Consider the following 26,483-nt stretch of genomic DNA (forward strand, 5'->3'; position numbering starts at 1 on the left):
GTAAACCCGGAAAACCATCACCAATTTATTCATTATTAAAACATAGGAACACACTGCAGCTGCATTCCCTGAAGAAGCATGTATATATTGTGAATAATCTTACACATTTTAGTGATATTCTTGGTCAAGGCACGTTGGTACTGTAATATAGTGAATATGTTGATTTATTCTGGGAAACAATACGAAGTGTACGAGCAATGGGGAACATGCATGAAATTTGTTCATCATGCTAGTTAGTCTCATTGAGAAAACTTTTTCACTAGTCCAAATATATAAGCCAAAACTCTCCTTGTACTCCACAAACGTCAATAAATGCTGATTAAACATGCTCGAAAATCGCTTGAAGTCACGTGACCTGAAACGCCCTCTGACGTCATCGCACGGTACACCATTCAATTCGCTAAGAGAGTAGAGTGTAAGAGCCTTGGATGCAAGATATCGAAGTAAAAATCTTCGTCGAGCTTTGTAGTAGTTCCTAAAAGAATAAACTGACTTAAGAGGGATTTAAGAAGGCACAATACCTCAGTTTGCTTTTGGTCGACATCCTTATGGCGGCTAATTTTCTGAAAAACAGTGATTGCTTCGTCACTAGCGCGATGCGGGAGTAAAATAAGGAAGGAAATAATTACGCGATTAATGAAAATTATTGTCCATTACGATATATTATATCTATTGCAAGCTGAAAATCTATCTTATGTATTTACTTAGTTACCTACCATGGGGAACTTAGATAGTTTTCCCTAATCGGCCAAAGTTGAGATCCAAATGATCGTGAAAAGGTAAAAAAAGTATTTGATAGACACAGAAATAAGTTTCAAGTACTATTTACGCTGTACTTATTCAAGTTCCTGTTTTTTAAACAGAAACCCACGAAATTTTAGATTTTGCGTTGACAGGCATCGAACTTTAAGGGGAATCCCAGCAGCAAACACTTATTTTGCCTTACCAAAAGCCACATACTTCTCATATACTCCTTTTTTTCCCCGTGGTTTAATTGTAATCAGTATTTATTCTCATGAATAGCCACCTTCCTTTATGTATATAATCCTACAATCGGACAATTAGGTACATTTCTAGGGTTATTTACAAGGTGAAATGAGTGATACATCATAAATTTGGTGGGCATCCGAGAAATACTGGTGATTTGATAAAACCCCACGGTAACCCTGGTTCAAGAGTGTACTTACGTTGAGAAATATCCCGTTGACAGTGTAAATAATATATTTAACTCCATTCCGTAGGTCATCAACCACTTTCTTCTCTTATTTTTGTCGTTTGGGGCACAAGCAAAAACCTTCTCCGGCGAGAAAATAGAGGTGCTTGAGTGACGTGGCACTAAATACGATATATATGGTTTTCACACGTTTGTCTATTGAATATCCATGCTGCAATATACTTATTCCACTAACCAAATGATGTGGGTGTCCAACGTAGATCACAATCTACAACCAACTTATTTAATATTTTCATTTAATCCTTCCAAATCTCCCCAAACAATCCCCTTTATTTTTTTCAACAACGCCTTGGCTACCCAAAATATTCACAGTCTGCATTTTATCGTTTAAACAGCAATTATTTTCGCCAAATTTCCATTTGAGCTCTCGTAGATCGATTTTCTATCCACTTCCTCAGTCTGTCATCAGTGGATACCGTGCCGTGACGTCACGCTCCGATGACGTCGTGTTTTCAAGCAGCCGATGACGGTCAATTTTTAAAGATTCATAACTCAGCTAAAAAGCATTATTCATTCGCGAAATTTTCGGCGAGTACATTTCAGTTAGAGGCCTTCTTATTCCATTACTTTAAAAAAATTGTGCATGTTCCCCATTGTTACATTTCTATATAAAATGCTATAATTTAATGACCCATGACGTAATAGTATACGGTAACTAAGTTACAACCGGTTACTAAGCCAATCAGCAACTCTCCATCTCTGACAATTAATTACTTCTCTGCATGGTTCACATGCGATGTTCCAGCTTAAGCTCACAATAACTTGGAAGCGATTCATGTCATTGCAACCAAATTTATGTTCTCGTAATTAACTCATATTTGCTATAAATGATGTTAGTTTCAATCAAAGAGTTGGGACGTCACAATTTCGATCTGGATAGCGCTGTAATATGCATTTCCACATTGTTACTAATATTTCACTGTCTTTAACGTCAGAAAGAGCATTTGATTTTTACCGAATGATATTTATGGAGATATAAACGAGAGTTTTCTCCGCCAGCTATCCTCAAGGACTAAAAGTCAATTCGAGATGTATCGGGGCCGCGTTTTCCAGGTTCGTTACTACGGCAACTATATTTCCATGGCAACTAGGATCGAGGAAGCCAACAACCTCAGAGGCAACAACCTCATGAATATTTTTAGGTAAGGAGGATAGCCTGCAGAAGACTATCAGTTTGGTTAGTATAAATATCAATAGATACAAATAGCTGCATATTAGTAACGCTGTGACCATTCGGATAAATCAATACCAAAAACGAATCTATAATTACACTTCTAATTTAAAAACGTGAAAACAGCTATTTTTCCGTACCTGATACGTTATTGAAACTTACAGCATTAAAAGAGAGAATATTTCTCTATTAATTAATCTATTTTGGTTATAATAAAATCAAATTACTTATATCCATGGTATGTGTTATCGAAGTTGGTACTTCGCGCGAACACTCTCAAAAAAGGTTATTTTCGTTTTCTCTGCAACCGCGATAACTAATCAAACGCTTTTCTTAAGCTAAAATATACTAAAAATTAATGCAGAATTGAACAAGGATGATTTTGGTGCAATTAGTGGTCTCTCTGTTCGTTATTTAGTTATTCGTACTCAAAAATGAGGGCGCACAATATCTGCGCCGACTCTGCGTACGTGCTCACGGCTGGAGATGACGATGGCGATATCTTTTCTGAGGGAAAACTACGAGAGAATGTAAAAAAAAACTCGGTTCATTTCTTGCTGACACGAGAGACCGATAACATCCGCCCCAATGTGGTGAGAAGCGAGGGAAAATGGGTGTTCCTCCACGCTGAAGAGGTTCCATAATGGCCACGGATTAACAGGCACGTTCATTTAAAAATTGAAGTAGGTGAGAGAGCTCCTCCTCCCTCATGGAGTCGTACCGAATGGAGGGATGGACCCAAGGAGACTGATGGGCGTGGACCTCATCACCCGGACGGAAACCCAAGATATATTCCGCATAAAATGAATGGTGTTAATAGATAGAGATACGTGAAAATAGCACTTTCATTTTAATATTATAGCGCTTTCAAATTAAAGTTTATAGCATTTTGTAGCATCTATTTTTTTCTTTATTTTCATAATGTATCACTTGTAGTTGACGAAAAAGTGTGATGAAACAAAGTTATTTGAAAAAGCAAGGAATAGTTGAAATAATTATGGGGTATAGTAATAATACATTAAGGAATAAGATATAAAGTAGATAATTAAAAATGATATTAGTAGCCTGAATATCATTTACACAAGTTGAGCATCAACATTGAACAAGTTTCAACACTTTCTTACTTCAACTGGTTGTGCCTGTCAGGGCACTACTAGATTGTACTGTCTGAAATAACTCTCTGCATCCACGATGCTAACTGGTGCCCAGATTGTGTAGAGTGCAGCATTACCAAACCCAGTTTTTTCTAGGCAGATGGCACTAAACATTTGCTTAACATCGCAGAAGCAACCCGGGTTCTCTCTCAACCTTTATAGTAGCCACCGATGAAAATACATGTAACCATGTATGAAGCAGTGAAGGCCCAACGTTCAGTGGCGTAGCAAAGGGTGGGCTCGGTCTAAATTTACGAATTTTACCATCGACAAAGGCAAATGTGCTGTTTAAATATCATAAAACTCCGGTCATCGCGCCTATGTCGCATTTATTCACGTGTATCGCATTTGTCGCATATGCGATTTTCATGTATCACTATAATAATAGGGATTGACCAATACCACGTACTGGCGACCGAATTGTAATGTATTGTTGCAGGTAAGTGCTAAAGAAGAGGCTTTCAATGCTATCTATTTGGAAAGTGAAACTTTAGAAAAAAAGGAATCCCAAATGGAGTTGAATGAATTCTTCTCGGGTTTCCAACCGTGTTAGGGTCTGCATCCTGTAGGCCGACGTTTCGTTAGGACAATTTCCCAACATCTTCAGGGCTTATGATGCCAATATCAGCAGTGTTCCGGTATGTAAGCCCTCCTCCTTCATCTGGGCTAGTTCCAAGTGCTGCTTAGATGGAAATCTTGATATCTCTGCAGCAATTGGAACCTGTACATAAAGAAGGCGGGAAAGCCAACAACAAATCGAAACCATCAGCAACCGCTTAGGTGAAGGAGGAGGGTATATATACCGGAACACTACTGACATCAGCAGATCAGCCCTGAAGATGTTGGGAAAGTCTCCCAAAGAAACGTCGGCCTACAAAATGCAGGCCCTAACCCGATTGAAAACCCGAGAAGAATTCGATCAAGTCGTCCACCGGGAAAAACTCAAGATTCTTCATCCAAATCGTTATCAGTCATCGTTAGAGACTGACAATAGTTAATTTACTGACCGCCAGTTGGTGTTAGCGTCGGAGGTCGTCCATCCCGAGCAGTTCTCTAAAATTCTCTCTTCATTACTGCCCCTCCTCCTCCACTACCTGCCACCCACACACGTCTCCCGCCATCCAAAATAGACGGAGGATCAATATATCACATTGGGTCACGACGGCGGCTAGAATATGACAAAAACCCTATTCAAAAGCGACGTCGACACACGACCGTCATCATCGAGGATGAGATACTTCCTGTGCCTCACGAGTCTGCTTTGCTTGCAGTCATCACCCTCGAGTTCATAGCGCGGGAGAAGCGACGCGGACTCAAAATGAGCAGGAATCACGGGCGACATGTTATGGCAGGTCTTCCCCAAGAGTGCTGATCTCTGAGTAAACATAAACCGAAGCGGCCTCTGCGAATGTACCAAAGATTTACATTTAAAAAATCCCAGATGACGTATCCCCTGATGGGCTCGATTGGTTAATTCCTACGATTCATTTTTGATATCGTTCGTTTCAAGTGGTAATTTAATCTCCATTAACTAAAATATAATAAAGAATGTATAATGAAAATTTTAATATGATAAATAATTTCAATATAAGTAGGTTTCTTCTCGATCGCTTATTATATTTGTAGACTTGTTTTCGAGTTTAGATCACTATTTTGTTGTTAATTAAAATCTCCTATATGATCAACGTTACGGTAACCACGAGAAATTCATTTCGCGAAAGTCTTCAAAATAGAATAATCAGGGGCAAGGGTGGGTAAAATCGAGGGTGGTCGTTTTTCCCTAAATTTGCTCAATGTTTAGGAGAGTGTACAGGAAAGAATAAATCTAACATGTTATGCAAAATGTGTTTGGGAATATTTATGCTAAGTTACAGCTCCCTAGCTCAAAAAAATTGTTTTTGAGGTTTTGGCCATATTTTTTCGATTTTAGCCCACTGTGTGTCGGAGTGTTTTCTTTCTGGCTCATTTGTTAGATCTCTTCCTATCTTTGAGCATATTTGGACTCACCGCTTACTAAGCACTTATTACCACCCTGAGCTTTATTGTGGTAGTTGTAGTTAAGTTCTGGGAGGGATCGAGTCCGATCGTGACTAATTTCGCACATATGTCTCCCTTTCCATACCATATTTCCCTCGTTTGCCATTCCTTTGTCATAATTCCCCCTAAGTTCTCCACGGGGTTTACGACGCGTGAATGAGCCAGCATGGTGTTCTTCTTTCGTTGACATCGGTGAAATCAGAGGGTGAGGCCATTAGATTTCCAAATAGAAATCGGTCGGTATGATTACTAAAAACTTATTGAATTATTGAGGAAAGGGATGAAGGGATCCATTCGACCATAAAATTATAATTATTAAAAGTCGTCGGATAATTTAAGATGAAATTGTTCATTTATCAATTTATTTCAACCTGGTCCTTGGAGCTAATTTTGGTTCGCACACCCACTGGCAGGAGGCCGTTGGTGCATTTAATTACGTAACTTCCCGCATTTTTTTCGTGACCTAGTACTAGACGTTTAGGTACCATGATAATCGATTGAATTACAGTTATTTTTCATGCTCCACAACTTTGCTGAGTATTGTCAATACTACGAACAGGAATTTTTCTCCGGAGATTTGGCAGTAATTAGCCGCAAGGATACGAAGATACAACCTCTGCCACTTCCCCTGATTATTTCCTCTAAGTGAATGAATCTGTTTAGAAATGGATGTGTTAACGTAGATTGAGTCATTATTTTAAAAATCTTACTCTTAAAAAATCCAATATTTTCTTAAGTCATCTATATCTAATACTGGTATTAAGAATTTCTCTTTCACCAAATGAAAAACCACCAGGATGTCCATCGACAGAGGAAAATGGGAATTTTGCATGAATTCTTTGTACCTGGAATTATCCATGAATTATTCATGAATTTTTGCTCCAACCTGGAATTTCAAACTATTTTAATTCACATAAAATGTTGACTGTTGTCGTAATTTTAAGAGCAGTACTATAGTAGATTTTTTACCACTGCCACAGAGTAGGGATATGTATCTACTCTGTGCCACTGCCACATCGAAACGTGGAATGTCAGAGTAGAAAACAGAAGCGAAACGTCTAGCAGTCCAGGCTCAAGTAAGATTCAAAAACACTAAGAAGAGAATGCAAGGTGATATCAACATTAACTTATGACGTCGAGGCTGCTTCTCGGTTTGCATTGAATACATTTTAATTAAAATGTGTGTTAATTAACCTATTCCTTTTTTTGTAGATAAATAAATATAATATCATTTAAAATTATGGAAGTAATTTGGGTTTTCTAAAGAATCTTATCCATCATAGTTATTACTTAAGATTAATCTGGGGTTCTGTAAATTATCCCTGTAAAATCCCGGGAATTGTGCATTTGATATTTTGCTTTGATTGGTTGGACAACCTGATGATAAATTTCCGAAACGTTGACCTTGTATTACATGTTTTTTTATTAATAAAAAAAGATGACCTGAACTTCAAGAACAAGTTTACAAATAAAGTTTAATGCTCGCGAAGAACTGATTTAATTAAAATCTATGATAGGGATTTTTCATTATCTTACTTATATCGGCTTTTCAACCTGGTCAAAATATTCCATTCTTTCAGCAACGTGTCGTGTTTATTCATTGACCCAGGAGACTACAAATTAAAACCACGCCTCATTCTTTCAACCCTGATGACGGTGGTAGAATATACCTTTGAAACGTCGGAGCTTATCAAGATTTTCACACAGCTGAAAACTCGATAACACTCTATCATCGAGAAAATTCTTCCTAGCCTCACGGATGGATTAACGACAATATTTCGTAACCCAAAGAAAACATTTAATCTGCGCACACCCGACAGCACAGCAAAAAAAATATTTTTTATCAATAAGATAACAATGAAGCATAACATTGAAGTGTAACGATGAAGAATAACATTATAATTAAATAAGTTCCCAATTTGGTGGTAGGTATTGTATAATTATCATTTGAATGATTTGTTTGCTCTCTCGAAGCTCTCGTAACAACGCTTCAAATTTTTGAAAGGCAATAAAAAATGTTATGCCTATGTTCACATCATTTCTTGGTAAACATTAATTACGGGAGGTGAGTGGTGCCGATATGACGAAAATTTTCGCCAGAAAAAGACATCGGACGCAAACCGTATAGGAAGTGTCTTGATTCCCTTGTTAACGAATGGCTGGCAATATGATTCCAACTATCCACCCGATAGCAGAAATTTTTCTTTGTCTATAGTGTATAATATGTGGTATTTTGTAGAACCTTTTCTTATAAGTTATAACATTAATATTAAATTAAAACTTATTTGGACGTATTAAAAATTTTGGAAATATACAATTATCATATAAAAAGTGGACGTACAATATTCTTTCCACCAAGCATAAAAGATTATCATTATTCATAGCTCTTAGTCTATCGACTCCGGAATACCTAGCAAAATTTGGTGGAAATTATAATGCAAGCTAAATACCGAGAAAGTCTGTTGTTTTGAGGAATCAACGAGTAAATCATGCGCATTTGTTACATTAATTTGAAAGTAATGATTACCAGTAATAAATATGCTATAAAGTAAGGAGTCTGCAATCTTTTCAGTCCCGCGGGCCGAAATTCAAATTTCCAAACTACGTGGAACGCAAACATATGTATGGCATAATGATTATAATGGTGTCTTTGTGTGTGTGCAGGGATCCCCATTCTCTACATCCTGGTGACGGTGCCGCGTCTGCTTCCGTGGGAGCGGTTGGACTCGTGGTTCCTGCCGTGGTGCCACGTGGTGGGTGCCATCTCGCCCTGGATCGGCTCCTTCCTCTACCATCTCTTCATGAACACGCGCTGCGGCGAACCCGTCTACCGGCGTCTGCTCCAACTCGATATGCTCGGCATCTGGATCAGCCAGAGCTTCGGTAAGCGGATAGCTGTCAACCACACCTAGTTTCTAAACTTTAAAACTTAAAACGAATATCTCCTGCTCGATCGGTCTTTTTCGGTGAGGGATTACTCTCTTAAAACTCATGCTATGGTCTTGAAAGCTTTCTGCATGTATGAAGAATACTATTGTCACAATTAGACAATTTTAAATTTTAATTATGTTCTCCGATGTGAGTATTAAATCCTTGAGAAACAGGAAAATTTAGAAAACGGTCTGCTCTCCTTCCCCTCAAAATTTATAAATGATAACACACGTTTTACGCAAGTAATACGTCAACAAAAGGACCGACTTATAGGGAGTTTAAGTTTGTTTTTATTACAAAAATGAAATAAACACAAATTATAGGCACAATTGAAAGTATTCAGGATGAAAAATCGTGAATTCCAATATTTCCATTACATGATTCCCATTTTGTTTATTTTCTCGTCGTCAAGGAGATTGTTTTTTACCCTTATTTGACTCCCATTGTTTTCTCCGTCGTCAAGGAGATATGCGTCCTTTTCAATGCATAAACCTGAGTGTATGCGTGAGATCTACCCATAAATTACTTAAGTTGCAGTTAATAATGGAGTTGCATGAGTAACCGGGTGTGTTTTTTCTCTATTTTATTATGCATTTTTCTATTGGCACGAGCACTAAACTCGAAGGAATGGAGTACTAGTCACCATGCGACGCGCACAGGAGCATTTAGAAGCCAGTCCCGGCCTCCAAACATGTTTGGCTCTCATGCACTTTAAATAGGAACCGACGCAAATTTTGATGTGAGGATGGTGCATTTCGAGGTATAAAAAATTTTGCACGGGGTCTAAGTTATTTATCCTCAAAGTCACGATCTCATTCGAATTATATGTGCGAAGAAAATTCAACGTCTCGTTATTTCCCACGTACGTAAATGAAGTGCAATTCTAGAGGTCCTTCTCAAGATGGGCAGATGCACAATTAGTTGGCTTCACTCGGGGAGGGAATATCAGTTTTTCATTGTTTAGAGTTCGGTGGTTACGGACAAGGGTGCAGCTAGGAATTAAGGCTGGGGGGGTAGGCCGGCCCTTATTTTTCAGAATTGCTAAAAGTTATGTTTTCCTGGTCTCAAAATGATCCAAATGAGGTCTATATTCACGTGTTAAAATTTGGTTACTTTAAAATAACGGCAACCCGTGCCCCAAGGGCCCTAAGTACTAAGGACCCTCAATTGAGTTTTTTGGAGCAGAAAAAGTGCTATTCCTATGTAAAATGTAAAAGTAAAGTCCTTTAGGGGCAATAACAATACTTCCAATCCAAGAGATCAATTTATTTTCACTCTGTCCATGAATTTCGGTACATTAACCAAAATAAAATACATTTTCATTGTATTTCTTATTCTTCTGACACTGTTAGGAGCGGAGAACTACACCTTTTACTTTCTTCTTGAATATATTGAAATCTATTCCACCACTAACTGCATTTCGTTCTCCTCTCTTTATTTGCGTAAGAACCAAGCACATTTATCCGAGAGATTAACTGCACTTTCCCCGTCGTGCGTCAAAAATTCAATGGTACCGCTCCTTGCAATTTCAAACAAGTCATCAAGTTCTCTTACGAAAGATTCTCTTCTCCTCATCTCTACTGTAGTTCGCGGTCTCTTTATGTCGTTGCACGTTCATCCATTCTTTGCGTCATTTTTCTAACTTTTAAATCACCTTATTTACCGTAACAACAGGAATTCTAGTTTTGTACCATGGATGAGACGCATTTCTCACGGTTTTTCTCGCATTAAGTCTTACAAATTTCGAACCCATTAGGTGATAGAGAAAACACACAGTAGTTCTCTCACTGTAGGTAAATTTAAGCCGAGTATTTCTTCACTTTCTTTTCCTGCCAGTTCAATGCCTGGATTTAGTCTTGATTACACTCTTTCCATGTTGGTCTATTCTTAAAATGAACATCACGTTCATGATAAAGTATTTATTTCACCACTTTTCTCCTTACATCCTAAATAACTTAGCACCTTCTATCCCTTGCACGGTATACACAAGAACTATCTCTCTACAGTGATCTGCATCCGTGAACTGACTATCTCGTTTCGTCTTCCTTGAATATTTCTATCTACTATTGGAGCCCTGGAAGCCCTGCTCATTCCCTTCATTCCTTTATAATTCATAGACACAATTGTATCACATGCTTATAATATTTTGTACATAAAGAGCACTTTGGAACAAAGCCTGCTGGAATGGTTCGCGGCCGTATGGCGGCAAAAAATCAAGGTTTAAGGGGTCGGTACCTAGTACATAGGACGGCGTTGAAGGGTTAAAATTGACATTATAGGCTTTAACAACATTAATCATGACACCAGAGGAACAACCTATTCAATATTGCACCACTAGCATGTAAATCTTGTCATCAGGAGCAAAGTCTTTTCCGAGGGAGGGGAGGGGGTTGAGAGGAAGTCTCTAGTAAGTGGTGCGGGCCGTACCTCAGCGGTGCCGCGGTGCGGGGAGGCGCCCTGAGGGGGATTACATTACGACGGACGATATCTCCTAAACGCTTAGAGATAGATCAAAACAAACAGAAAATTGGCCCTAAAGAATTTTACGTTTTACATAGGATTAGCACTTTTCGACCTCAAAAAACTCAATTGAGGGTCCTTAGTACTTAGGGCCCATGGGGCACGGGTTGCCGTTATTTTAAAGTAACCAAATTTTAACACGTGAATATAGACCTCATTTGGGTCATTTTGAGACCAGGAAAACATAACTTTTCGCAATTCTGAAAAATAAGGGCCGGCCTACTGGGGGGGCTTAGGTGCAACTAATACCGGGGTGTGTAGGGGTATCGACTACCCACCAGGATAAGCGGTAAGTACGAGATTAATAAATTGCGGAATTTTAAGATAAACGGTTCAAAATGGTCAGTTTTACGGCTTTCTGAAGGATGTTTTATTAATCATTACACTATTCTATTAGTAATATCAATCCAATGAAGTAAAATGGATTAAACTTTTAAAAATTTCTGTGTTCTGGGGGGGTTTAACCCTCAAAACCCTCCCCCCCTCGCTGCGCCACTGCTTACGGATGTGTGACGACGATTACGACGTGATTCAACGATACGAAGATTTGTTCGACGCAGCTCTTCACTTCACTCCCTTTCATACCAACCTTTTCATGTCTTCGAATATTCCAATACATAATACGAATCTAGTTTTGGGAGGACAGCATTTTCTGATGCATTGATCATCCGCTGTCCAGATCTCGGAAAAACATGACCCAACTGGGATAGAGGCCATTAAATGGACTTAGCACCTCCAAGAACGCACTATCGCTCGTATCTTGGGGAATTTCATTCCTAGAGATGATAATATTTTTGAATTACAAGTTGTCAGCGATGAATTGACTATTCAGGAAAACTCTAAGAAATTCTGTATTTTTGCTGAAGATAAAAAAGTCAACTTATTCATACGCATTTGCTGTCCTATACCATTTGTATAAACCAAGTTTTTCATGAACTGACTTTACAATCATTGTCTCATCATTATCACCGATGCGTGTGTAATAATACATATGAGTGGGTGAGAAACCAAGGGGTACAAGTGATTTCTTTTTTCTATGCAATGTTAGGTACAAAAATTAGGTATAGAGAACAAACAAGATCAATTATATATTTAGTAGGCATTTGATAATCCACTCAATGTCAGCACAGAACAGAGACTCACCCGTATCCCATGGCAACCAAGTTTTTGTTTATATCTTCTAACAATTACAACTTTACCAAACTCCGTTGAGAAAAATATCACTTGTACCCTTAGGCTTCTTTCTCACCCTCTCTCATGCCTTCCGGGAACATGCAGCGTGATGGCGCCTGGTGATTATGCTACACGACGAACAACAATGTTTCGTTGGTCTGCCGCTATCGACGGCGCCGAGTTGAATCGAGTAGTGCGGCAAACGGACGCCGGCACATCGTAGCTACTGGCCACCGCGGCGCGCTGTTTATAAGACTGCGAAGAAATCTACGGAGATATAGATGATAGGACTCAAGGCGCACCTATCGGACGTAAATCAATAGAACGCCATATTCAAACTACTGCCGAATTTCCAAACTATCTGTAGCACCTCTTAAGTCTGGTTCGCATGTCGAAGTTTACTCCTGTAGCTATAGCTAAGAGTAGCTGAGACGCGGTGAAATGCTAGACATGAGTTCATGACGTCATCAAATTAACTGCGAATAGATGAAGTCCGACGATTAATCGTCGCGGGTAGCTAAAGAAGTAGAACCGGTAAACAGAAAAATATGTTTCTCATTATTTTCAAACTGACAACCACATCAAAACCATCAATATCCCAAACCACCAAAATATCAAGCCATCAAAATTATCAAACTGGCATCAAAACCAAAAGTAACGTAAATTTTTTAACGTAATCTTTCCCTCGTTAAAGAGGAAAAAACTGACTCCAAAGTCTCAGATACCAAACTAACCCACCATGCACAATCTGTATTACCTATTGACGATGTATTTATAAAGCAAATTGATCTCCAAATTACCCTCGATCGGCTTTTATTTTAGCATTATTTCCGTATAAAAATAGAGTGCTATGGAGAAATAACAATTTCAGCATAGCAGCGGGTGTCTTTGGGTTGAAGTGATGAGGGACCCTCCACGTCTGGTGGTACATATATATACATACATACAACATTAATGTGATAGCTGCCTGGTTGATCTATTATTGATCCATGGCTGGTTGGATTATTCTCCTCCAGATAATATGGAATTTTTAGGAGTCTTCACTGTTGACATTGGTTGAATATTTCATGACCTATATGGTCTGCTATTACTATTTTTTTCTCATTTCGTCCAAGACAGGTGAAATTGTAAAAATGAAATACCTTTTACATACAAAATTTTTGGTATTGACTATTCATTACATGTCAGAGATTTATTAGAACTTTTTGCAAGGACTATCAGACATACTGATGCTCTTACTCTTGAAACAGTGAATATTGTATAAATAATGGTAAAACACTGCAAAATTACCAAATGGCTTGTTTTTGTTTGCTTTTGTTTCATATTGGTGCGCATTTGTCATCTTGTTTTCATGATGACTTGTCTATCATACTTTTTTAAAATATATTTGTCGATCACCTAAAACAAATATTTTCCACTAAAATATCAATGCCATCCTCAATTTGTATTTGTATGCATCATATGGATCATACTCAATTTAATACATCAAATGTTCAAATGAGGCTATGCAGACTCAGAGTATATTTTCAAATTTTATCAAACAATTGCATTGTAAATATGAATTAAAGCATTCTTTTCTCTCTCTGAATTTCCTGAACCGCAGGGGCCATGCCAATGGTGTCCGCCTCCGTTTACTGCCTGTCCTGGGGATGGCGATCCACCCTTCTGTCCGCCTACTCCATCCTCTCCCTCTGGGGACTCTATAAGGTCAGTATCCACACACCAACTACCCACCATGACCACAAATTATGGTCTTGTCATTGATTAGGATAGCTAATCAAATCTTCTTTGGAACCATAATGCTTGAAATGAATATGATTGTCTTTCCTGATTCCTTTCCGCTATCTCCTCCAAGCACCTAAGTGCTTAAGCACAGCTACTAAAAGTTTAACCAGTTTTGACCTTTTCATACAGAAACCTTGTCTTAGATCTAGATAATAACTTGAAAAGATTCATTTATTTTTTAATATACCATGTTACCATTCCAAGAAGTGAACTTGGGAACCAATAGTTTGATTCTAAAAGTGCTTTTTACACCATCACATTTTTTGCAGAACCCATCTTATAACTAATTTCATAAGTATAGAAACTCGAGTTTGAAGGTCTGTAGCTAGGTAAAGGCTATTTGTATTGCAACTTAATTTGCATCAAAATAAAGTTTATTATATTCTGCATTGTACGTTGACTATAAAAATTTGGATATAGATTTTGAAGGTATGTTTATATCCAACTTATGAAAGCCAGACTTACCATTGGTATTGATGTCAAATCAATATAATGATTAACTTCGGTTTCATTAGGTCGCAAACTTCATGGTCGTGCAGGAAGTTTGGAGAAACCATTACATTTTCTCTTCTTGGTTTATAAATATACCTTCAAAAAACTAATTCCAATTTTGCATTGCCAACATTCATCGTACTTTATAATAACCTTTATGCAAATTGCATTCTAATCGATATAACCGTTACTTTGCTAGAGCCCTTCAAACTTGAGTAACTATACTTTTGTAATGAACAATAGTTGCTAGTAAGTGATGGATGTTTTCCAAAGCACAGCTTATGATGAGTGACTTTTGTATTTGATGATGTATTTGTTAGCACTCCTGACCACCAATTGTGAGACATGGGTTTTAATCCCAGCTAATCCAAATGATTTTTTCCATGGTGACTTTTCAGCCTTTGTGTAAATTACTTTAATGAAATAACTTTCATTTTAATTCCTATAACAAATAAAAAATAATAAGCTGTTCGAAAAGATATTAAAATTTTTGGAAAAAGGCAACATTAGGGATACCATGATGTGTAAGTTCCTTTAATTCCTAAGGTGTAACGGTATGGAATCACCGCTAACTTTGTTTTTGCATTCTTCTAATTTCAAATGGGAATCGTATCTGAAATGGGAATAAGATCTCACCTGCATTGCAAGAAATCAACCGTGCAGCACAAGGTTCTCTTTTGTCATTCTTCATAACGTTCTTCTTTTCTCTGCTACGCAGGCCCTAACGGCATGGTCACCTTGGGAGCGTCGGCTGTGCTTTGCTCTGCCCTTTTGCATGCGAGCCTTCCTCTGCTGCCTCCGATCATCCGGCCTCGGTGGGGGTGATCCCTCCGCCATGGTCCACGTCGTCCTGCAAGTAAGATATTTCACATTTCCTGTCAATCATCACCATTAAATATTAGCTCCCTCCATCAGTTCATTAAATTATTAAAAGTAAATTCTGCTCCCTTCTTCCTGGTATTCTCTGCAATAATGTTGCTGGCGACAACAGTTTCACCAATGTTCCAGTAGGTGTCTTCGGGTTGAAGTGATTTTCGTTAGGACTTTGATCAGCACAATGTGTTGTCTTCAATAGGTTACTACTATTCCCAGATTGGGCCATAATTTGTGAGTGTATCCTTACATAATTTTCCACCTGTCACCGCAGGATGCAGTGTCGGCTGTGGGGGGTGCCATTGGTGCGATGCACGTCCCCGAGAAGTGGATGCCAGGGCGTGTGGACCTCATCCTCAACTCCCACAACATCATGCACCTACTGGTGGTGTCAGCCGTCTACTGCATGCACCACGCCACCGTTAGGGACCTCCTGTGGATGTCCTCGGCCAGCCCATGCGGTGTCGGCTCTGGCCCCTCTCCCCCTCCCCTAACGCCACCGCTCGCATCGGGGCCCCTGGGCGACGCCCTCGGCCGAGCCTCCGAACTGTGATAGAGCCATGTGAAAGGATTATACCCTCACACACACACATTCACACACAAACAAACACTCACAACACACAAAAATACTAACTCTCACACGTCGTGGAAGAAAGAGAGAGAGGAAGGTATGGGATGGAATTGCAGAGGGACTTCTCAAGACCAACATGCCGGGGTTGGCGTGATCTGTGACAAAAGGAGGGAAGAACACTACAGCTATGAGCAGAGCACTTAATAAATAAAGAAATGAGGCAATATTTCCATCTGGAAACACACATCAGCTTTAATAAAAACCAGCTTTTGTTCTGTCTCCTTGAATACCCCTCATTGATTGAAATTTACATCAATTGAATCCATAGTCACCTCTGTCCGGCTAGCAAAGCATTTGTCCATTGAGAAAAATATTAATTAAATAACAGGAATACTTTGCAAATTTCCCCTGTTATTTAAACCATAGGGATGGATAAAGAAGGTGGGTAGGGTGGAGAGAAACGCAGCATCGGCATAAGCCAGTTCTTAAGGTGCCAAGGGGACCATAGCTTAGCTTCCAGTCTGAAAGATGGAGTGCTGTACTTACAGTGATTTTCACTCAACATTCAAGTTGGGACCAGGCAGTCTCTGAATAATCTCTGCCAGCGACAGGATTTAAACCCCCCAATGGGTTTAGAAGCCAACTTTCTAGCCACCAAACCAACCTTATCTTCGTATGAATTGAATCATCTAAGAAAAGAAGTTTATCACTATCATGCAGCAGTGATGGCTTCTAAGACTTCCAGAAAGGTTAAGGTCTCCATTTTTCCAATAAGTTTCTGAGATCAACTCCTTCTCGATTATCTAAGCTTAAGTACCTATACAAAATAGAAATCCTACTGTGGTTCAGTGGCCGTCTTTTGTGTCATTTCATAATGACATTTCATGGTCTGCTATGCCACTTAGGCCACATTTGACTGATTGAAACATACAAAGCCGCAGCACTTAACTCTTGATGATGGAAACCTGTATGTTTTTGGAAAATTTCGGGAGAAATGGAAAATGAAGCTCTTGAACCAGCAGGAAGCTCTTGAAGCCTAGCCCCAGCTTGAGCTCATTCACTAATGCTGTGCGTAAGGAAAACTTATAATCATTTATTTTTCCTTTAACCTCCAAAATTGATTTTTTCTAAACATACGAGTAAGAAAAATTAAGATGTTCTCATTGGAGAACATCTTTAAGAGGTCAGCATATCATATTCAGCAGGGCTAGAATTCATTCTTTCAAATTATTAAAGCTAACCTCTCTCTCTTTCCCTCGTGCTGGCAAAAAGATGCCTTGAGGACAACACTGGAATTGAAGCACAATTACACGACAGACACACCTAAGACACGGCCTGCCATTGCATCCTCCAACATAAATAAACCACATGAGAACTCCACCACCCATTGCTACCTTCACAATCACACACCCACTCAGACTGGTGATATGGAAATTGAGCTGAAGTGAATGGTGATAAGCTGGTTCTGAATAGTCTCCTGATGTTGTGACTAGCCTTGGTCAACAAATCAAGGTAATTCACAACTGAAGAAATGGTGGAAAAATAGTCATAAAAATTGTTTCTGCCATTGGGTTATGTATTTTTTGTATTTTGTGAGTGAGCGGCATTGTTCCAAGGTCATTCTCCATTACAAAGCCTGTGTTAAAAGTTAATAGCAGGGAAGCAATGGAGTTTAGTGACGGGATTTTTATGTTACATTGAGTCTACAAAGGCATTCCGAAAATATTTTCATCCAAATAGTTCAAATGGTGGATGAATACTGTTTTATAGTAAGGAAAGATTACTTTCCAAAGGAAAACATGTTCCTAGCTTAGGTAATTTTATTGAATTTTCTTTTTCATTCTTGTAAATACAGACGTGTAAATAGAGAATGAGCTGGCCTCATTTGGAGAATGTACAAGAGATTGAGAGCATCTGTGGGGGAAGGTGATGGAATTAAAGTGAATACACTTCTGAGGTTGAATTGGCTCCACAGAGAGAGTCAACTATGCTTTCCTGCAACCAATTCTTCATTGCCACAGACTAAGGTGTGAAATAATAGGCCTTGGCAGCCTCAAGAGCTTCACAATTCCTCTCCATCTTCAATTATCTGATCAAGAACATAAAGATAAAACACCTCATAAACTGCAAGTTCATCTCACACAGTGATCGATGTGCAGACACTCTTTCCAATGCCAGTTTCCTTCTTTAAGGATAAGAAAGAAAATCTTTTGAAGGTGAGATGCCACGAAGGTATGACATCAACGACAAACACTAAGGGGTCATTGCCTCATATCAAAGTTACTTAGAGGAATCTGAGGAGACAGAGGCATAAATTGGAGCATCTTAGAGAAAGAGAGGAACTTGGGGCTATTTTTTGGAACAAAGAGAATGGAAATCAGAGTGCCTGAGCAGCTGTTTTACCCCCACAGATGGAGATGGTAGAATTGATGAGGTTAACAATAATCATTAGGTAATAATAATAACAATATTAATAAATAAATAATAATGGTCCACTGAGGCCATTTGCTGTGACTATATTGGGGAGGGTGCCCTGACTTTGGGGCCACCACTAGCCTTTCTTTGTGATTCCGTTTGTGCATTATTACAACTAATCCTTCTTGCCTTTCGATAAACGAATAAGTGAATAACACATAAGTTAATACACATATGTGCACATGTCATATATGCATCTACAGTGAAATGTACAACGTGCACCCATACAACTTAGCATGTTGGCTCGTTGCTGTATGACGGCATGGGGGCTTGCGTGTGTATACCTATTTTTTCTTTTCATTGCTGATGCTTCAGCATGGATGAGTGTGGAAAAATAATCCAAAAATAAATCACTTGCAGGAACTTCAGCAGTGGGTATACGCACCCAAGTAGTTGCCCCTTCAGAATGAGGTTTCATGGTGTAGTGAGGGCTGGAAGAGAGGGGGAGAATGGACGAGGAGGGAAGGTGTCATTTCACTCCACTGAGAGTGGTGCCACCTGTGGTTGGAGGGGGAGTTGCAATTGATCTCCTCAGTGCTACAATGGAAGGAAAAAAATGTGGAGGGTGTTTGGGCATCAACTAAGAGATCATTTGTGTCTCTGGATGCCACTCTTTTAGCACCAACCCGGTGTTAAACAGGCTTTCCATCATCCTCTTTCGAGTAATCAATTCTTGCATGCCACACCTACAGCCCAAAGCATAACTGTGTAATACTAACACGTACATGCAGCTAGCTGTTAATGAGCATTCACACACTAAAGTTTTGAGCACCCAAACAATCACAAAACATTTAATTTGTTTGGCATTTCTGAGGAATATGACAATACCAAAGCAATTGCAATCAATGAGTAAGTCATTTAGGGTCAGTTCTCTGGAGTCGAAGTTAAAAAATAAAAAAATTTCATATTGGCACAATACAAATAAATATCAAAACGGCGGCAGTTTTTTCTATATGCATCAAATATTGACTTTGATGTAAGTAGGATGAGGAGTCGCCAATACCCAGAATGGTCGCCACTGCCTGTGAATAAGGATATGTGTATGGCCATCTAGAGCTCTGTTAAAAGTTATGTATGAAATTTGGTGGTTGATTTCAGAGCAAGCAAATGAGAAAGAGCCCTCAAAATGAAAACACAACAATCATATATAGTAAACAAATACAACTAGTTACCATTCATGAGGTAATAAGTTTTGGGTTACATTCCAACATCATGGTACCTGCAAAAAAAATCCATTCATTCAATCCTCTTTCTTTCCAGAGGATAAATACCTATTTGCTTCAGTGGCAACAGAAATACAAGTTGTATTGCATATCATCACTGAATCATTTTAAAAACAAATTTTACATTAGACGAACAAAGTTTTGAGCAAACTGGTTCGGGAGAACTTCACCTTAAAGGAAAGACATACTTTCTCAAGGAATCATCCCACATGAGTGAATAACCTTTCTTCCATCTTCAGGCCTAAATACGAGATTTTGTGCACAGTCACATGCACATGTGCAAATACATAGCAGGGGTGACATTTACCATGACAAAATATTTCGCTTAGCCAGGGTTTATTTGAAATGACTAATGATTAACTGTCATTGGATTAGTGACTGTGGAGTTCACCTTGATTCCACATGATGGAAGCACTGAGGGAGACTATTGGAACCTCATCCCCCTCCCAATATAACGCAGGGGGCACTGCTTTGTCATCAGTCATTGAAGAGCCATTCATGCCTGGTTGTTGCAAACAGTATGGTTCGTCCACGTTGACTTGAGAGGCTGTAATATTTCAAAGTCCATAAGAAGTAGAAGGACATTCAATTGATAGGCCTTAACTTTCATAAATATTGTTACCCCATTCCCAATGAGTTCTATTCAGGCACATTGCCAGGCAGAGTTAAGGGGGGCTTGAGCACCCTCAAAAATTTGTTCAGCTTTCCCAAAAAATTGGGTGTGACTGACCAAACACAGAGTGAGTTAGCAAGTGATCATTTTTATAAAATACCTTTCTGTTTACAAATGCATACTTCAACAATGTTGTGTAAATCTTTGAATAATGTGGTCTATTTAAAAAGAGATGATTGACTTTAATAAAACTTAGCCCCCCTCCCCCTAAATACATTTCTGGCTATGTGCCTGGTTCTATTGCGTTCCTTCACGCTGTAGTTTAATTGTTTGGAAAACTGGATGCTTTTCTACAACAAAATTAAATACGCTATACCTATGTGAATATTCACTCGTCAGGAAATGAGAGCTAGGGTCAGGTGCTTAAATAGGTAGCCAAACTGGGCCATACCCTGATCACCAAATTTGGTCAAAGAGTGTTCTCATTACATAGTATTTTACCTGATTATCCTTAACTATGTTTTGAAAACATGTTTGTGCTTACGACTCATGGATTTTATGATTACTACTTAAAAATTTCTTTTAGGTAAAATATAACATTCTCTTAGTCTTAATATAAAATATTTCTTCCGATTAAAAGAGGAAAATTCATTTTTACATTAATAGCATGATTTGGAAAATATTAAAAATAACGTAATACATGATTATTTTTGCTTGTCAAATGTAAGGAGAGCCTTCCTTCCAAGCAGTAATCAACTCACTATCCACCATTGGAATGTAAAGTGTGCCAATGCCTAGTAATTTGTCTCCACATATATTCCAAGTCCTCAGATATGAAAAAAACTCTTAGCACAAGTGCAACCCTTTCACACTACAATACTATCTCTTTATAACACAGTAGACCCTCATTTAATAATACTAATCTTTCTAGAGGACCAATCATTGAGCATATTCCATCATATCCTGAGTCGGCATTATTTCAGATGGCGAATCAGTTTAAAGAGCATCAGAACATGTACATATTGCCGTGTTAAAAATGTGTTTCATTAACAAATAATGAGAAGAATTACACAATTGATGACATATTGAGAGAGTGGAAACATAATAAGTTTTTTCCAGAATCATCCCACATAGATTCTGTGCGTTCACCCCGTGTATGAATAATATACCAATACATGCTGATCTTCTCAGGGACAGTAAGGGAAATTTCCCCAAGCAATAGTACTCAATGCTAAAATCATGGCGAAAAAAATCCTCTCGGAACTTCAAAAAATCCAACAGATGCTTTTGATGGACCCAGCAATCTAAAATTTGCAGATGATAACAAAAGAAGGAACTATAGTTTCAATGAAAAATTATGAGACAAGGCAAATGCAAATAAAAATCAATAATCTATTCATTCATGAAAAACTTCACTAATAAGAAAGGGCAAACACTAAAAAGTCTAAGGTAGCTATGGCAAGGGGAATTTTCAATAAATATGAAGACTAGATCACTGCAATATTTGGCAAGGAATGTGAAATACACATTCAAGCTCATAACTCAAAATATGTAATATAAGCATACGATAGCATTACGAGGTAGACAATATGTAAGCATACTATCACTCTGTACCTAATTGAAAAGCCGTAAGTATTCCATGGGTTAGCAAATAATTGACTTGCTCATCTTATTATTATCTCAAAGACATAATCATGGTTGACATATCTTCACCAGATGTAGCACCCACTTTCAGTAATGCAATAGGTCTATGATGATTGGTTCTCAACAAATTTATGATGAACTCTCTCATTATTGTACCACTCAACACATTCTGCAGTTCCATCGAGTTGGCATTTCATTGGCATCACTGAATTTCCACCAGAAATGCAATAAATAGTTAAATTTATGTAATTCATGGGCTAAGGGAGGCTCTTCTTATTTTTCTATCGGCATTTTTTGTCCATTAGAAAGTTTTCACAAAGTGAATCATTGAACGTACGTTTACATCTTACATTACTATAAAAAAGGAAAGTAATTAGTAATAAACTTAAACATACATAGAGGGTTATACACATAGGCATTAAATAATATACTCACAGGTGCATTGACAGCAAACAATTTCATAGAGTTCAAAATACAACTCATTGACTGTTTTTGATGCACTTATGAGATTACATACAAAACAATTTAATGCTCAGAAACTAGGGCTCCTTTTAGAACATTATATGAGAGGCATTTAATGCTGAGGGAATATTATTTTTGATTTACACTAAATGAGAGCAATAAAAGGTTTTAGACGATTAGAATTGAACTTATATCATGTAAATATTTCATTAAACTGAACCTATTTGAAATCATCTCACTCCATATGAATGATACTTATAGTCCAAACACATAATTTGGGTATCCTTATTTTCAGAGATAGACTTTTCAACGCTATACATTTGTTATACCATATTTCACACGGGCAATGGCTAAGGGAGGAAATTGCATATCAATGGCTGCATTATGAGATCTGCAAACTTTGGCTTTTAAGAACTGAGTTTTGCAAACTCCCTTAGCACGTCCAAATAAACAAAATAATCATGGAAGCATTATGCTTATGCCATCTAGTCTCATGCATTAATCATTCCAAAGCAGCACTCACGCATAAGATAATCCTTTGATTTGGCCATTTTGACTTTTCCATGTTTCTCATTTCTTTCTAATCTCACCATCAGATGGTGGATTAACATCTCCTATGATCTCATTTTTTAAGCCACGGTCATGTATGTATACTTAATGAAACATATAGGGTTGCATCAGTCACTTCAAACTGAAATTAATGTAACAATAATGCATTAAAGTCAAATTATGTATCTTAAGCTGCTATTAGATATTTGGGGAGCCAAAGAAATTTCCATGCATATTAACAATTTAACAATGCCACTTTCTCTAGATTATGATTCCCAATTTCATACCTCCTAATCAGGGCTCTGTCAAGACTTTTTCTAGCTTCAGTAGGTTAAATAACTAACACTTGACATGTCAGAACAGCATGCTGAGGAATAAAAGAATAGAAACTCCATACCGTCCACTGATTCCTTTTCAGTAATCCATATTCCAACATTCAGCACTGCTCTAGGGATAGCCAGGGAAGTTGGTTAGGGGGGGTATGGGACCACCCACTGTCCGGGGTAATACTCTCACTTCAACAGGGAATGCTTCTCCACCAGATTTTTTTTTATTTCACCACTTCAGAAACTACATTAAGCCTAATTTCGTATAAAATTCTTGTATAATACTGACATTTTTGATTTTTCCTCTTGTCAAATTTTTCTGGGGATAACCTTCCCCTCCCCTTCCAATATCACCCTGGCAACCCCTATGAACACTGTCTGCCAGCCTTATTGCTTGAAAATGATTGGAATTTGAGCCAAACATGAAAAGTTTCAGCAAAGAAAATGAAGTTTTAGGTCTTTTTTATTCCTCAACAGTGCGAAGGTGGCTATGGTATTTGAAGCTCCCAATAGAAAAGATTGCTTTGCAAAATGTCCACAAGGGCCTCAATGTTACTATAAATCAAACATCTACCCAATATGATAGAGCTCAAATAGATATTCTAACAGTTTTTTGGCCAGTGTACAGACTAAGCAAGTGAAGGAAAATTTTGGTGTTTCTTTATCAGTTGCAAAAAGAAGAAATAAAGAAGTCAGAATAAAAGTGTAGGGGAGACTATGCTCCAAAATTACCATATATGTACATGATTGATGAACACACAGAGAGAGTGGATTTGTTAAAGTAACAGGGAGGGATTGATTGAAGATATTTATTTAAAGCAATTGGCTTATAAAGCCTACTTTTCTTTCTTATTTCCAGCGGCATTGATGAACGAATACTTTTAGTATGCTAAAATATTAATTTAAATAGGATATATAATAAATTTTACAGATGACTTAAGATGAATGCAATTGAACTGAATAATGAGCAGTTAAAAAATGAATTATTCTACATGCATGCCAAATTTACTACATTTAATGCCTTCCTATGTCTTCCACAGTGAAAAATATTCAAGGAAACAAGGAAACCGTGGCAAATAAGAAAATGTCTCTTACCACACATTTAGAATTGTTCAAAATTACAAAAAATAGATTTCTCCTCTATTTCAGAAGATTTACTGATGGCATTATATATCCAAATTTCAACAAACGCAAAAATATCACCAAACATATGGTTTTGTCGATTAGTAAAATCACTCTTGAGATGGGCCTACTTCATTTCTTAAGAACCATTAGGATGGATTGCCCATTCACTTCGCCTACAGCTATTGCATTATTTACTTACTGGCCTATTGCTGCTGCCTACTTATGGCATCAATTAAACTCACTCTATCTCTCTACTTATAGCACCTACTTCGTGGTCTTAATAAGTTGAATAACTCATAAGGTCACACCTTACAAGAATTGAGAAAGGGCATAAGTTGAAATTCTCTAACACTAAAAATAAATCTATTGCCAATCTATCTATTTTTATGAACTTTCTCCTAACGGTTCTTTCCAAGTGCTTTGATGCAAGATACACACAATAAATCTCCGCTAGCATTAGTTTTTCAAACAGAGTGATAAATTTGACAATTGATTTTTGTATTACCTTTGTCTATTTAATGAGATGCTGTATCAAAGCTGGACTGTACCTACATATTGTACATATCTTTCCAGGTTAGCAAAATTTTTAAAATACAATTAATAAATCATGTACTACAAATCAGCATTTTATTTACCTATCTTGAATGGCTATCCTTCAAGTAACCCTTAACATTAATAATTTATGGTTCCAAAGGTTTTTATTCTCCTATCTGACTGATAATGTGTATAATGAGTGTATGTATGTGAGTGATCTGCATGTGAGCTGGCATGACTACACTCAGTATGTACCTTGAAAATGATTGTCAACAGGCAAAACCTTGATTAATTAACAAATATTCACGTTAATAACATCAGCTGGAAGAAGTTCTAAAGAAATGTATTATGTGTAGCAGAACAGTGAGGGGAAAGATAGATATCAGTAGCGAAGCATGACATTCAAGGTAGTCATTGCATGCATGGTGGGTGGCCTGTTTCCAGGGTACCCTATTTTTCTTGAAATTTAACCTCAGTGGATAAAACAACTCTTAAAAATGGTGAGGTCAATGCAGGACGCTCAAGGACCAAATACTACAGATAGCCTCAGGTAGCCCGAGGTTCATATAGCACCTTCCATTTCCCTTGGACCCAGCTAGTGCGTGAACTGTAAACTGAAAGAACATCCAAGATCCCGGCAGTGGTTACAGCCCCTCTATCTTTCTTCTCTCACTCGTCATTGCTCCCTCATTATAATAGGGTGGTTTCCTATTATTTTTTTATTGCCTAAATCGAAAGATTATTACTCCTGGAGTACGTATTTCACGCTTTTAGATTTTTAAATGACGATATCTATTTTTCGCGATCAAATGAAAAGTGAAAAATTTCAATCGCGCGAAAACGCGACGCGTAAGTAGGAATGAAGGGATAAAGTCCGTGCGACGCATTTCTGGTTCCCCCTCCCGCCTGGTAGGTGACCTTGATCGAGGCTCTGACCGCTGATAGGACGCAGGATGCTAACGGGTAGCTGAGTACCTTCCTGTCTGGTAGCGCATGGCTTAAAAAAGGTTTATTAATACGTTATCAAGCGAAGAAAACTTTCCGACCTTAGCCAGTTTTAATAGGTGATTATTAAGACATGTTTCCCTGAGCTCTGTGCCTCATGCATGCATTGGTAACCTCTGACGATGCATAACTCCTATCCTCTCGTGTAGAAACTAGGTCCCTGTGACGTCACGTGGAGTGGAATCGCATGGGCGCCAATCTGGCCTTTTTCAAATGAGGATAAAATTTGACCCTTGCCATTCGTCTAAACCGTTATTTCAAAAACCAAATAATTTGTGTATTATGAATACACGAATGGTGGGTAACGAATCGCCATCAATGCCTTTTGTTTTCTTTGATGAAGGAAACTACCCTATTCCCAATATACATCAGGGATGGGGGCCCCATTGCAAACCCTTTACAGTTTAGTTTTCACATTTTAACAAGAACACCGTGTAACGTTTCATTTAATTTCACTTCGTTTTCACGTTACTTTCAAACATTTTATTTCACTGTAAATAATACATACTCGGGAGCGAGGGAACACCCGTCCGCCATAACTATCACAATCCGACTCCTCTCATTTCATCTCCTTCCCGCCGTCAAC

General features: G+C 38.1%; 1 protein-coding gene across 1 annotated transcript in view; it reads left to right on the forward strand.

Annotated features, from left to right (window-relative positions):
• The window catches only part of LOC124164534 (progestin and adipoQ receptor family member 4), an 83,946-nt gene extending 58,969 nt beyond the window's left edge, over window positions 1–24,977 (forward strand). The window contains exons 3-6 of the mRNA XM_046541896.1: window positions 8,261–8,479; window positions 13,824–13,927; window positions 15,216–15,353; window positions 15,645–24,977. Coding sequence (XP_046397852.1) covers window positions 8,261–8,479; window positions 13,824–13,927; window positions 15,216–15,353; window positions 15,645–15,923 — 740 coding nt within the window. The 3' untranslated portion in view covers window positions 15,924–24,977. The remainder of the gene's footprint in view (window positions 1–8,260; window positions 8,480–13,823; window positions 13,928–15,215; window positions 15,354–15,644) is intronic.
• The last annotated feature ends 1,506 nt before the right edge of the window (window positions 24,978–26,483 follow it).

This window comes from Ischnura elegans, chromosome 8, assembly GCF_921293095.1.
Source record: "Ischnura elegans chromosome 8, ioIscEleg1.1, whole genome shotgun sequence".
Lineage (NCBI taxonomy): Eukaryota > Metazoa > Arthropoda > Insecta > Odonata > Coenagrionidae > Ischnura > Ischnura elegans.